This window comes from Cyprinus carpio, chromosome B19 (genome assembly GCF_018340385.1).
Source record: "Cyprinus carpio isolate SPL01 chromosome B19, ASM1834038v1, whole genome shotgun sequence".
Lineage (NCBI taxonomy): Eukaryota > Metazoa > Chordata > Actinopteri > Cypriniformes > Cyprinidae > Cyprinus > Cyprinus carpio.
The window spans coordinates 30,838,610-30,851,870 of NC_056615.1; the positions used below are offsets into that span (position 1 = coordinate 30,838,610).

The 13,261-nt window shown below is 38.0% G+C and overlaps 1 protein-coding gene across 1 annotated transcript in view; it reads right to left on the reverse strand.

The window, feature by feature from the left end:
* LOC109111100 (A-kinase anchor protein 9-like) overlaps positions 1–13,261 on the reverse strand; it is a 112,314-nt gene that overhangs the window by 94,829 nt on the left and 4,224 nt on the right. Inside the window, exons 3-4 of the mRNA XM_042746015.1 lie at positions 11,518–11,553; positions 2,102–2,281 (exon numbers count right to left, since the gene is read on the reverse strand). Of these exons, the coding sequence (XP_042601949.1) occupies positions 2,102–2,281; positions 11,518–11,553 (216 nt within the window). The remainder of the gene's footprint in view (positions 1–2,101; positions 2,282–11,517; positions 11,554–13,261) is intronic.

Sequence of the window (13,261 nt, forward strand, 5' to 3'; positions counted from 1 at the left end):
TTAAATATACATACAAAATATGTCTATATACTGTACAGACAGAGAGAGTAGTCTTTAAAGGGATAGCTCAGCCGAAAATTAAAATGTGCTCAAATGTGTTCACCCTCAGGCCATACGAGACCAGGATGAGTTTGTTTCTTCATCAGGTTTGGACTCTATGTGTTTGAGTTAAAAACGTCTTAATGCTGGATGTGTTTCATCTTTTGTCTTCTCCAGATGTTAACTGATGGACTGGAGTGCTGTGGATTACTTGTGGATTATTGTGATGTTTTTATCAGCTGTTTGGACTCTCATTCTGACGGCACCCATTTCACTGCAGAGCATCCATTGCTGAGACACTGATGCAGTGCTACATTTCTACAAACCTGATGAAGAAACAAACTCATATACAGTGAGTAATTAACAGTGAGTAATTTTTCAAGATATTTTCATTTTCAAAAAGACTCACAAACAAATAAATCTCAAAGGCAAGATGACTTCTTAATCTAACAAATCACTCAACAGGGCTGTTATAGTTAACCAAACCAGAAAAAAGGTTTCTTGAAATATAAATAAATAGTAACAGAAATAACATTTAAAAAATTTTTTTTTTTTTTTATGTCAAGACAACATTTGTCCTAACCCTAACTTGAGGTTAAAATAATGGAAACTAAAAAAAAAATAAAAAACAAAATATTTAATAGAAAAAAAAATATTATATATATATATATATATATATATATATATATATATAATAATATATATATATATATATATATATATATTAAAAAAAAAACTAATAAATGATAAAAACAACAAAATACTAAAACTAACTAAAAATTACATTGAGAATGAAAAAAAAATCTAATTCAAAATATTAATAAAGCTATAATTGTATCTCAATGATTCTAAAATGTTCTTAAATCAGTGAGCAGGAAGTCTTGTTTTCTATCACTATCTTCAATAATTATTTCTGCAATTCCCTTCAGAGCTGCTAAAGCTGCAGAAATTACACACTTCACCTGTAAACATTAGTTATAGCACAACAACAGCCTGCAGAAACATCCACACAAACAACACAGCGTTTACGTGCACCTTCATCATGCCATTCAAGCCGGAGCTCCTGTAAACAGAGTCCTGTGATTACATTAATGTCATTAAACTCGTTATCTGAGTAACCATAATCATAACATGTACAGTACTGCGATTTCAAATCAGACATTACAGCTCAGTTAAGGATCAGGACAATGTTCATTGAGTTTTATAGATAGTCAGAAACAATAAAAAAAATATATATATATTTTGACAAAATGTCAATTTTTGGTTTCAACCGAAATGGGTTTTGCATAGCATCACATTTATTTGAGGAACCACATTAAAAAGTATCTTGACAGTCAGCTAGAGAAAACAGGGTTTCTGCAGGATTTATCAAGATACATTTAAGACTTTAAGACCTTTTGAACGAAATGAGTCGAACGAATGAGTCGAACACAACATGTCAATATGATCAATAAATGTTTTGTTGTCTTGTTTTATGAGATATTAATCAAAATGCAGTGAGTTTATTATTTGACAAATAAAATTTATTCAAAAGTTTTCATTCCCCACTGAAAGATATTTGTTCTCGTTTTAACAAACAGACCGAGTGCATCTGAACTGAACACAAATTAGGTTACAATTTCCAAGACTTAATTTTCATTACATTTGCACAACATTCACTCACGTTTGCATCTCAAGCAAATGCATAAAGTAAATGTTGATTTAAGGATGCTTAAATATTTGCAAAATACTGCTGAAGATATTACATTATTGCAACCCATGCTACATTAAATGCCATGACTATATGGATTTAAGACTTTCTGCTCTGATTTAAGCCCTTAATTTGTGACAGAAACCCTGAAAATAAACTTAGAGAGCAGCATATTGATAAATGCATTTTTTTTTTACCTAACCTGTTGCATATTTTAAAATAGTTTTTAAATGTAAACGTTTATATTTCCAACAACGATTTACATCGCCTAAAAGTTTGTATAAAATGGCCTTCTCTGTGATTTAAATGTTTTCCTGCATGCATTATGCAAACACACAGCAGTGTCTGTATGAGCGAGGGTGACCTGCTCACCTCTATGGTGTAGGTCTGGTCGTGTGTGACCGTTTCTCCGCTCCGCAGGGTCTTTGAGAGGGAAAACACGGTGGTCTGATCTCCTCTCTGCTCCTCCACGTCCGATTCCGGCTTCTTTTTCTTCTTCTTCTGCTTCTTCTGGCCATCGGACTGAGCTTTCTTCTGCCGGTACTCGGCCAGCTGGAAGACACCAGACACACAAACACACGCTTATGAGCGACAAAAAATCACACGCAGAGAAAAAACTGTAAAAGTCAGACAGTAAAAACCCACGGTTAAAGCGGCACAGCTTGGTTGAAGCTGATCCGAATCATGCCTGACTGTTTGATCAAGACACGGTCACCTTCCAGCACTCTGCCACCGCAAATCCCTCAACTTTGCTTTAACCGGATTAGCAGCACAGACGCCCATTAACACAGACATCTGCTTCATCAATATGCAACCGCATACGGATCTATTTATCACTCGTCTGAAGCATAAATCATCTTCAGGAAGGAACACGAGCTCTAGAGGTCTCGAGAACTCAAACATGAATCGTTCACTCGTGCTGGAACAGGATTCGCTGTCAGACACTGAAGTGTGTTAAACACCAGAGCAGCTCTGGATTACACTTACTGACCCAAATACAGAAACCCGGTGTGAAGATCCTGTAGCGTCTGGACGTGTAGATTAAACCCTTTCCTAGCCCTCATGCAGTGTTCAGGTCACTTTGACTTTGACTTTGATTTTCATTTCCCTGAAAATGCTAGTTAATGTTAATGTATTGGACTAAAACTTGCTGGCTTTGATCACAGAGGATACAACTATTTTGGTTTCCAAAAAATATATTGGGATTTTTTTTTCTTGGTCAGAAATGTTTGTCCTACAAAAAATGTATTTATTATACTATGTTATCACCAAATGTTGTATTCAATCTTTTCTTTTTGGATCTGACTGATCGTAGGCCTCACTGATCTTAGCTCATGCGCCTCAGTTTTTGACTGAAAAGCATTATTTTGGCTCATAAACTGAGGTGCATAAGTTCAGAACAATGAGGCCTACGATCAGTCAGATCCAAAAGAAACACAGAAACAGTGCTACTTGACAGGTTGACAAAAAAGACTGAATGCATAATTTGGTAATAATATAGTATAACAAGAGATTTAGAAGCAATTAACAAAAAAAAAAAAAAAACATTTTTGATCAATTTAGGTAAAGGATTCAAAACGTAAAAACTTGAGCTGGTTTTTTATTGAAGCATTTGGCAGTTTTATCCAAAGCAACTAACATTGCATTTAATGAACACTGGGAATCAAACCCATGACCCTGTTGTTGCTAGCATCGTCCTCTAATGTTTGAGCTACAGGAACGCTCCATCTGACGTCATCAATCACTCTTATTATCTGTAATCTTTAACCTCTCACCTTCCGACTTCAATTCAATCAATCCCCAAAAGAAAAATATCATGTGCCGCTCTACATTTTTTCTGTTTAACAAACTTTCTACTCAGAAATACTGCACATAACATGAGTACAATGAGTTGCATGCCACCCACGGCTAAACAGAACAACTGACAGAATAACAGCATCTCTAATTGAACACACACACACACACACACACACATCACACAGCTGTCTTTTAGACACACACACACACACACACACACACATCACAAAGCCAGCAGCTGAGAGAGAAAGTAATGGCCACCTGTCTGTCCCCACACACACACACACACACACACACACACACACACACACACACCTGTCTTTAGCCAAACACACACACACACAGAGCTGTATTTAGACACACACACACACACACACACGTTCCTTTAGACACAAACACATACACACACACACACACACACACACACACACACACACCCCTCTGTCTTTAGCCACACACACACACACACACACACACACACACACACACACACACACAACACCACCTGTCTGTAGACCACACACACACACACACACACACACAGCTGTTGAACGAAAGCAGCACTTCAGCAGTAACACCATCAGAGACTCCAAACCATGAGTTCATATGGGATTCATTTCACAAAGATCTTTAGGTTTATAAGGAGGGATTAATACTACATTTTGCAAATAAATACATAATCAAATTATCGAATGCATCATCGCATGCTGCATTAAAATAAATAAAATACAATGAAAATGATAGCAAAAAGGCAAGGAAAAATATTTATTATTTCATGAAATGAAACACTTTAGAATGCTATATGAAATATATACCTTAAATAAAATGTAGCAGACAGACAGAGATTTTGCAATAAAGCAAATCAATATTAAATAAAATATCAATCCAGAAAATGATCAATAAACATATGCATGATGAAAAGGGACTACAAATAAATACGTTGTCATAAAATGCAAATTATTTATGCAAAATAAAAAGTTTACATGAAATACAATTTTATTCATTATTTTTTAGTAAATATACATTTTCATTGCACTTTTTTTTAGTTTTTTATTTATTGCCCCAACAGTGAATATATATTAAATAAATTCATTTTACTTTTTATTTAGTATTTATCTATTTATTGCAACTGTAATAAATATGAAATATTTAATAATTTCACTAATTTTCTTTATATAATTCAGTCTGTTAAATCCCTCCACAGAATGAAGAAGAAAATAAAAGTCTGTCTTTAGCGTATAAACCATTTCTTTGGCAGATACGTAACATGCATGTGAACTAAAACCCTTTTCTCCTGTATAACACCTGAAGATTTCAGTCTGTTTCTGAACACCAGCCTCGCTCACGCTGACATTTCACCCAGAAACTCCCTCTCAAACGCTCACGAACACGAGTGAGAAACATTTCACATTTCCCAGAAAGCCTCTTAACGCCGAAATACAGCTGATTTGAAAAGTCTCTTTTTGCCGTTACCATGGCGACGGAGCAGGAATCCCACATGCGGCTTTACATTATTTATGTTGTTAACAAGCGAAAAGAGCATTCGCACTAATCTACGTCCATTAAGCTAAACGAACACTAATGAGTGGAGGAGAGATGGGCGTGCGGCACAGCAGCGCAGGCTAACACACTCGATCCGGATCACAGGCGTCCTGTGGGATCAGTGTCTGGGATACAGCTGGGAGACCTCCTGGGAAAGATCCAGCTGAGGAACAAAAACTACTTCACAAAGAGCAGCGGCTGTTAAAAACATCCAGTGAAGGAGAATAACAACCTGAACTCTGACACGTGCAAATAAAACACGCAGTACAGACATTCACAGCAACTAACACTGCATTGACACGGAGAGACAAAAACTAACGCCTGCTTACATTTTTCAGACCAATTTGCAATTTCATGAGAACGCTCAAAGCAAGTCTAAACGCTGGACCTGATACGCGTACGGTCACCAATCTATATATCGGGTTTTTTTTTAATCGGCATTCTAAAGTAAAATCTGAGAAAGCAATTGCAGGAGCCGGAACAGAAGCAGTTGCACAGCTTGAAATTTAAATGTAATTTGTTTTTCCCCACAAAGGCTGGCATTAATCTCTTGGGTTATCTAATCAGCTCCCTGGGTGAGCGTCCCCCTGCAGACACCTGCTTGGAAATACTGCGATTGCACTCGGTCAAATCCTGGTCTGCTGTTACTTTAGTGCCGAACGCTCATTTCTGCTCATCTCTAGTGTCCTCGTGCCAACTGCATCCACAAAATGAGGATTATACAAGAAGTAAAGTAAAGAAAACAATGCTTTTCTTCATCAAGGACACATCAAATTGTTTGAAATAAATGCTGTTCTTTTGAACTTTCTATTCATCTGTGAATACTGAAAAATACAATGTATCAGTTTCCACAGAAATATTGTGCAGCACACAACTGTGTTTTCAATACTGATAATAATAATGTTATGATTTCTGAAGATCATGTGACACTGAAGACTGGAGTAATGATGCTGAAAATACAGCTGAGCATCACAGAAATAAATTACAGTTTAATAGATATTCACACAGAAAACACTTATCGTTTAGCCTAATTTAAAAAAAATAAAAATTGGAAAAAAACTATACTTTTGATCAAATAAATGCAGCTTTGGTGAGCATTTCTTTCAAAAACATTAACAAAATCTTACCAGCCGCAAATATTTGAATGGTAACACAGCTGATATTAAATGAAATGCCGATATATCATTCTGGGATAAACACTAGGGTTCTTAGAAGTGTTTTATCATAGAAACCCAAGACATGAATCACATCACGTGCCAAACAATCACTGACAACAGATAACGACCATCAGAACAGGGCCACACAATCATCTGGTTAGTGTGCGCTGCTGTTAATTAAGATCACGATGGACGAGCGTGTGAGGTAGGAGGTATTTAATTACGCGGCCCGCTTTAGTTTTATTGCAATATCTCCAGAGTGACACTAACTGTGTTTATCGGCCAAGCCAATTATCCCAGCAGACTGTTTTGATCGGGATTAACAAAGGGTTGTGTGCGCGTCTGATACTCGCGGCCTGACCTCGTGTTAACCAGAGCTCTTAGCCTACAATCACAACACACACACATAAATTAAGGTCCTCAGATCTGGTGAAGGTAGAAAACACTTTCATTGCATGCTGGGATGGAACAATTGATTTTACATAATGGAACGGACCTCGAGTTAAACAGGCGACTGGACACACGGTTCAAGGATCCGGTGTGTATTAGTGTGTATAAGGCCTCAGCTCTAATCTAATGCACAGGCCTGATTTCCGGATCTCAGACGTGTGTCAGATTTAAACTTTTAGCTTGAGTTTGCATGCATGCATCTGGAGCAATTCTGCATCAAATCAAGCGAAATTTAAGAAAGACAAACATAAATAGTGATGAAAGACAAAATATTTTAATGCACTTGATGAATATTTACCTGAGTGATCCATCATGTTTGTAGCAGGGGTTCAAAATTACATTTTTCATCTGATATTCAGTGCTAAATTACAGGAGGATAAAATGACTTCATTTCTTTCGACCCAGAGATGGAATAGATCTATTAGTAAAATTGGTTGACTTTATCTATCGTGTATGAATTATATGCCAATGGTCTGTTCAAAAATGGGGAAAACGCAGTTTTTTGTGTTTTTCCCCCCCTAAGTCTGCATGCCGGTAAAAACTCAAGAAGATTGAAGATATATTAATATTTTCTTCTATGTGGTTTCTCAAAACAAACGGTTTCTTTTTGGTATCTTCATTTTAAGGAGATATATGGTTCCTTTCAGAGATAAAGAGATTTCAATCAGGCTCCGTAAGTAAGTTTTTAATTGTACAGATTTTTAGTGGTCATATGACATCTTGCATTCAGCTGATCGAGGAACGTGTGAAGAACAACAACGTTGTCTTGTTTTGTTTGTCTCCATCAAAACAAATGCCATTGAAACGACTCTCTGTTTGAGTGCCAAAAAATATTAAGTTTCCAAAGTCTGCATGCCTATAACTCTAGAAGCAATGAAGGAAACTCATTTTTACTAATGGACCTAAAATTTTCGCAAGTTATTTTTTTTCCCGTCTGTAATTTGGCTTCGAAATTGTCATTTTGACCCCATTTTACAAAATCGTGGATTACTCAGGTAAATATTCATCCGTGACATTAATATTTGGCGCTTTCTGCTCATTTATGTATTCTTTCACAAGAAAAAAAGCGGTTAGTTGACATGGAATGACCCATCTAGATTAAATTACCTCAATTACCCTTAACCTTCATTAACCCACTTTTAGGTTCATTGCAAAAAACTGCTGCAACAGCTTCAGACTTGGCATTCGGAATTGCCAAACGCTCTCCAACACAAAAAACGCGGGGAAAAGGACCATGCATGCATGCCACTTCATCCTGAAATAATAATAAATCACCCATCGTTTATCATCCACTGATTCTAATCTTGGATCTTATTTACTAATGCAGCGCTTCCGATTTCGCAGTGCCAGAAGAAATCGATCGACTGTTTCTCCGGTCGTGTTTCCCGAGAGAGGACTGAAGTGCTCGCTAATGACGCTGGTCATGAAAACAGCGTGTGCTGACAGCTGCTTCTGAACACCAACCGTTCGGTGCAGCAAAACAAACAGCAGATCGGAGCCCCAGCACAGACGAGCTCAGGGTTCAGGGGTCATCCGCAGACTCCTTCACTGTGAGAAACGCTTTAGAAATCAAGATCCACTGAAAGCCTCCAGTCCGCACATGCAAAAATCCCTTTATCTGTTTTGTGCAAACGTAACGACACAGTGCTATGCAACACTCAATACTCACATATTGAATTTAAGACATGCATTTTATCAGTTCATGCAATCCCTGGGAATCGATCCCAGAAACTTGCTTGTTGCGAGCACAATGCTTTAGGAAAACAATGCAGGAATACAAATAACACAAGATGTTGAAGATGCTTCTGTTGTCCTTTCTTCAGTACTGACAAAACATATAGATTTGACTTGTAATGGCAAACCTATCAACTGATATTAAACGTCAAAACTAAAGAGTTTTCTATTGATAACTGAAGTAAACACAGAGATTGCATGCATGACTGGGCAATCACAGAAAACTCACCAGAATAGAGCCATCTCAAACAGAAAGGATTTTAATATTTTAATGGACAAAACACGCAATCAGTCCTGCAGTGATTTATTTTACGGCTTCAAAGCAGCACACTTTTAAGAAACGAGTGTGTTCTGCATTTTGTTCGCATTCACTCACGCTGAATGTTTACAAAGAAATTCTGAATCATCTCTCTGCCATCACAAAAACGTCTATTAGTCAGTGGCTCCTGACATAGTTACAAAGCTACTGTAAACGTTTTGTACTAATCGACTAGCTCAGGCATCAACTTTCAAACCTGAGAAAAGTGTGAGAATTAAAGACAGTTGGTTGTGTACAATGACATTTAGTTTGATTCAATAGTTTTAGCACAGATAATTTTATGAGTCTATAATCCACCATAATAACACTTCCTCCATTGAAAAAGTGCATCTCCTGTTGTCTCTCACATCAAAATACAGACACAATATGTGTTTAGAGGGCCTCGCCCCGCTGCTTGATCTGTGCAGATTTCTCTCCTGATTCACCACCAGAACACTTTTTCACTGGAGGAAGTGTTATTATGGATTATAGACTCTATGTATTTGAGTTAAAAACGTCTTAATGCTGGATGTGTTCATCTTTTGTCTTCTAAAGATGTTCTATGATGGACTGGAGTGCTGTGGATTACTGGTGCGATTATTGTGATGGTTTTATCACTGCTTTGGGACTCTCATCTGACAGCACCCATTCACTGCAGAGGCATCCATTGCTGAGACACTGATGTCAGTGCTACATTTCTACAAACTGATGAAAAGAAACAAAACCATCCTGATCCTACAGATGAACGAGGTGAGGAAATATTCAGCGAATTTTAATTTTTTGGTAAACTATTCTTTAAAATTATTCAAGTAGAATTTAGTTGCTCATTAATATTTAATTCAGTCATTTACCAAACCAGGCATTCCCAAATATCTCGGTTAAATGTTGAGACAAACAAGAGATCTAGACAACATCTGTGACCCCCCGCGAGGCCGTCTGTTTGCTCGTCATGTAAAACCTGTCAGCGGGGAATTGACGGACGGGTCAGCACAAGTGACCTCGTACACACACGTTCCCTTCATAGGGAGCACCTCCAGCACAAAGGGGGTCACAATCTCACCGCTCCTTCAGACTCCTGGGTATTTTTAGACTCGCACAGGAAAGGGACCTGTCTATGTATAAGATAACATGGTTGTGTACTTAATCACGCCCTGAAGAGGCCAATGTGTTAAGGACATAAAACTATCGCTTGACCAAACATCCAAAAAGATACCTAAAAAACCAACATGGCCAGTCTCAGGACACAATGCAAACTGACTGTGATAATAGCTTAAGCTTAATAGTATAAACTCTCAACCCATGAATACAGCTATGGTATTGTTTCATTAACATCACGTTTCAGTCAGGCTCTGTGCTCGTGACATGCTCCAGCAGGTTATGAGCGTGAAGTCTAAAGATCTGTTCATGTGCAGAAATGTGAGGCATCCGGTGTAGCAACGGCTAGAAAATCCAGTCTCAGCGCCCATCCACATGCTCTCAGACTGTCTTTATATTCATCAGCACTACACGAGCTGTAAGAGCGGCCAGACTCACAGTGACACTAGCCTCATCTGTACATCGATCATATCAGGTATACTGAGAGATATATATATATATATATATATATATACACACACACACAAGAGACACAGAAAGAGCACGAAAATGCATACACAAACTAAAACAAACAACACAAAGACTCAAATAGAAAGAGAGTTTTTCTCTAAAGTAAATATGAAGTAATTCTCTATAATTTACAAAGATGTAAACATGAGGTAAATTGTGAGGATGAAGGAGGTAAATTTAGGGTAAACCTCAGAAAAAACGTCATTCTGAGGTAGACGAGAGTATTGAAATCAACAGATTTAAGGTAAATATCTTGCAAAAACCAAGGTTAGTTTCACACGTGAACTATATTCTGAGGTAAATAAGAGCTGTGAGGTAAAATACAGGTAAATATGAGGCAAATGTGACTCAAATCACAGATGTCCATTATTTTTGCGTAACAAAGATAAATAGGATGTAAAATGTGAGCGGTAATTACAGCAGTGAGTGTAAAAATAGAGGGTAAATAAGCATAAAATCACAATGTCAGTTATTTTCTGAGGTAAACACGAGGGCTAATGTAAGTAAGTCAGTTATTTTTGAGAGTGTAAACGTGGTTGTTAAATTTAGCAAAATTGAGGCTAATGTGGATTATAACACAGAATGTGAGTGGTGTGGTTCTTTGATGGGGTAATGACCGCAGTGATGTAAAACAGAGATGAATATGGAGATAAACTATGAGGTAAATGTGAGTGAAATCACAGATTGTCAGTTACGTTCTGAGGTTATAAAATAGAGGGTAAACGTTTGATTTAGCTCACATTAGCCTCATATTTACATCAGGAAAATAACTGAGATGTGTGATTTTACTCATGTTTGACTCATTATCGCAGTTATTTCTCGAAGCTAAATGTCAGGTGAAAAAGGTAATTGCTATAGATATAAAATGTTAGTTGAAATCACAGATGTTTGTCATTTTCTGCGGTAAATGGGGGTAAAATTGAGGCAAAATAAGAGCTAAATATTAGCCAAGTGATGGGGGTAAAATCACAGATTCAGTGGTTTTCTGAGGGTAAATGCTAGAATTGAGGTAAAATAAGGTAAACAATGGAAGGCAATGTGGAGTCTCACGATGTCAGTGAGGTAAATGACAGCAGTGGCCCGGGGAATCACAGATTGGCGCTAAATTCTGAGGTAATCTGCAGCAAACTGAGGGTAACTCTCACGCGACAGTGATATTATGAGGTAAACGTCAGCAGTGAGGTACAGAGTGAGGTAAATCTCACCTTGGCTTTGCCGGCCTGTAGCTTCTTCTGTCGCTCCTGGGTCTTCCATCATCTCCGCGGTTCCTGCGGCCTGAACACCGGAGAGAGACGCGCGTCAGAAAAGCGCCGCCACGCCTGGCGTTAAACGCGGAGCGCTGACACGCGCGTCGCGTCGGCTCGGGCGGGCCGGGTAAATCCTGAGGGAAGTTCTTCACTGTTCTACTCGGGCTTGCTGTCACCGTCGCCCGCCAATGTTTCTCCACGTAAACACACGCGAGATCGTGGCCGCGGGTTTGGTTGACGTCACGGCGCCACGCGGGACTCTTTAAATATCGCTGTGCAAACAATATCAAATATATATATGACTGCTTGATTGTTTATTACCTATATGATGCGACATTTTTGTATGTCATCTGTAGCTTATGACTCCATATTATACTGAATTGAATTGTCTGACTTATCGGCCCGGTATTGTTGCTGACTTCAGTTGCAAATATCTTATTAAATAATTAAAAAAACACAGTAATCATACTCTTTATCTTGGATTCAGGATACTTGTTAAAAAGCGCTCAGTCAAGAAATGAGCCAAAACAATATGTTCATAGGGACGTTTCGCTCCCGTTATGAAAGCGTTATCTTGCGGAACGGTTCTCTCAAACGTTCAAAACTTCCAGGGTTTTTAAACATTATTTTTAAAGCATTTTCTGTGTTATTTGAACTTGAAGGGAACATGACATTTATTCTTTGGGCAAACGTTATGGATTTCTCTGAACATCTGGAAAAAAATAGTCACATTCTACTAGATGTAGACGGAATCGTTCAAATAAACGGTATGTAAAATATTATTAATCATATTAATAACTAATTTTGGTCGTTAACGCTTTGAGAACATTACTACGTTGGAGAGATGGTTTTGGGCGATGACATTTCTCTAGTTATCAATTTGTCCAGGTTGAGGAAATATTCAGCGAATTTTTTTTTTTTTGGTAAACTATTCTTTAAAATTATTCACAGAATTTAGTTGCTCATTGATATTTAATTCAGTCATTTACCAAACCAGGCATTCCCAAATATCTCTGTTAAATGTTGAGACAAACAAGTAGATCTAGACAACATCTGTGAGACCGCGAGGCCGTCTGTTTGCTCGTCATATATAACCTGTCAGCGGGAATTAGACGGACGGGTCAGCACAAGTGACCTCGTACACACACGTTCACTTCATAGGGAGCACTCCAGCACACAGGGGTCACAATCTCACCGCTCCTTCAGACTCTGGGTATTTTTAGACTCGCACAGAAAGGGACCTGTCTATGTATAAGATAACATGGTTGTGCTATCATCACGCCCTGAAGAGGCCAATGTGTTAAAAAAAACAAGAACTTGACTAAAACATCCAATAATATACCTAAAAAAACAACATTGGCAGTCTCAGACACAATGCAAACTGACCGATAATAAGTGTTTAATAGTATACCTCACCCATGAATACAGCTATGGTATTGTTTCATTAACATCACGAGTCAGTCTCTGTGCTCGTGACATGCTCCAGCAGGTTATAGTGACCTAAAGATCTGTTCATGTGCAGAAATGTGAGGCATCCGGTGTAGCAACAGCTAGAAAATCCAGTCTCACGAGCCCATCCACATGCTCTCAGACTGTCTTTATATTCATCAGCACTACACGAGCTGTAAGAGCGGCCAGACTCACAGTGACACTGCCTCATCTGTACATCTATCATATCAGGTATACTGAGATATATATATAT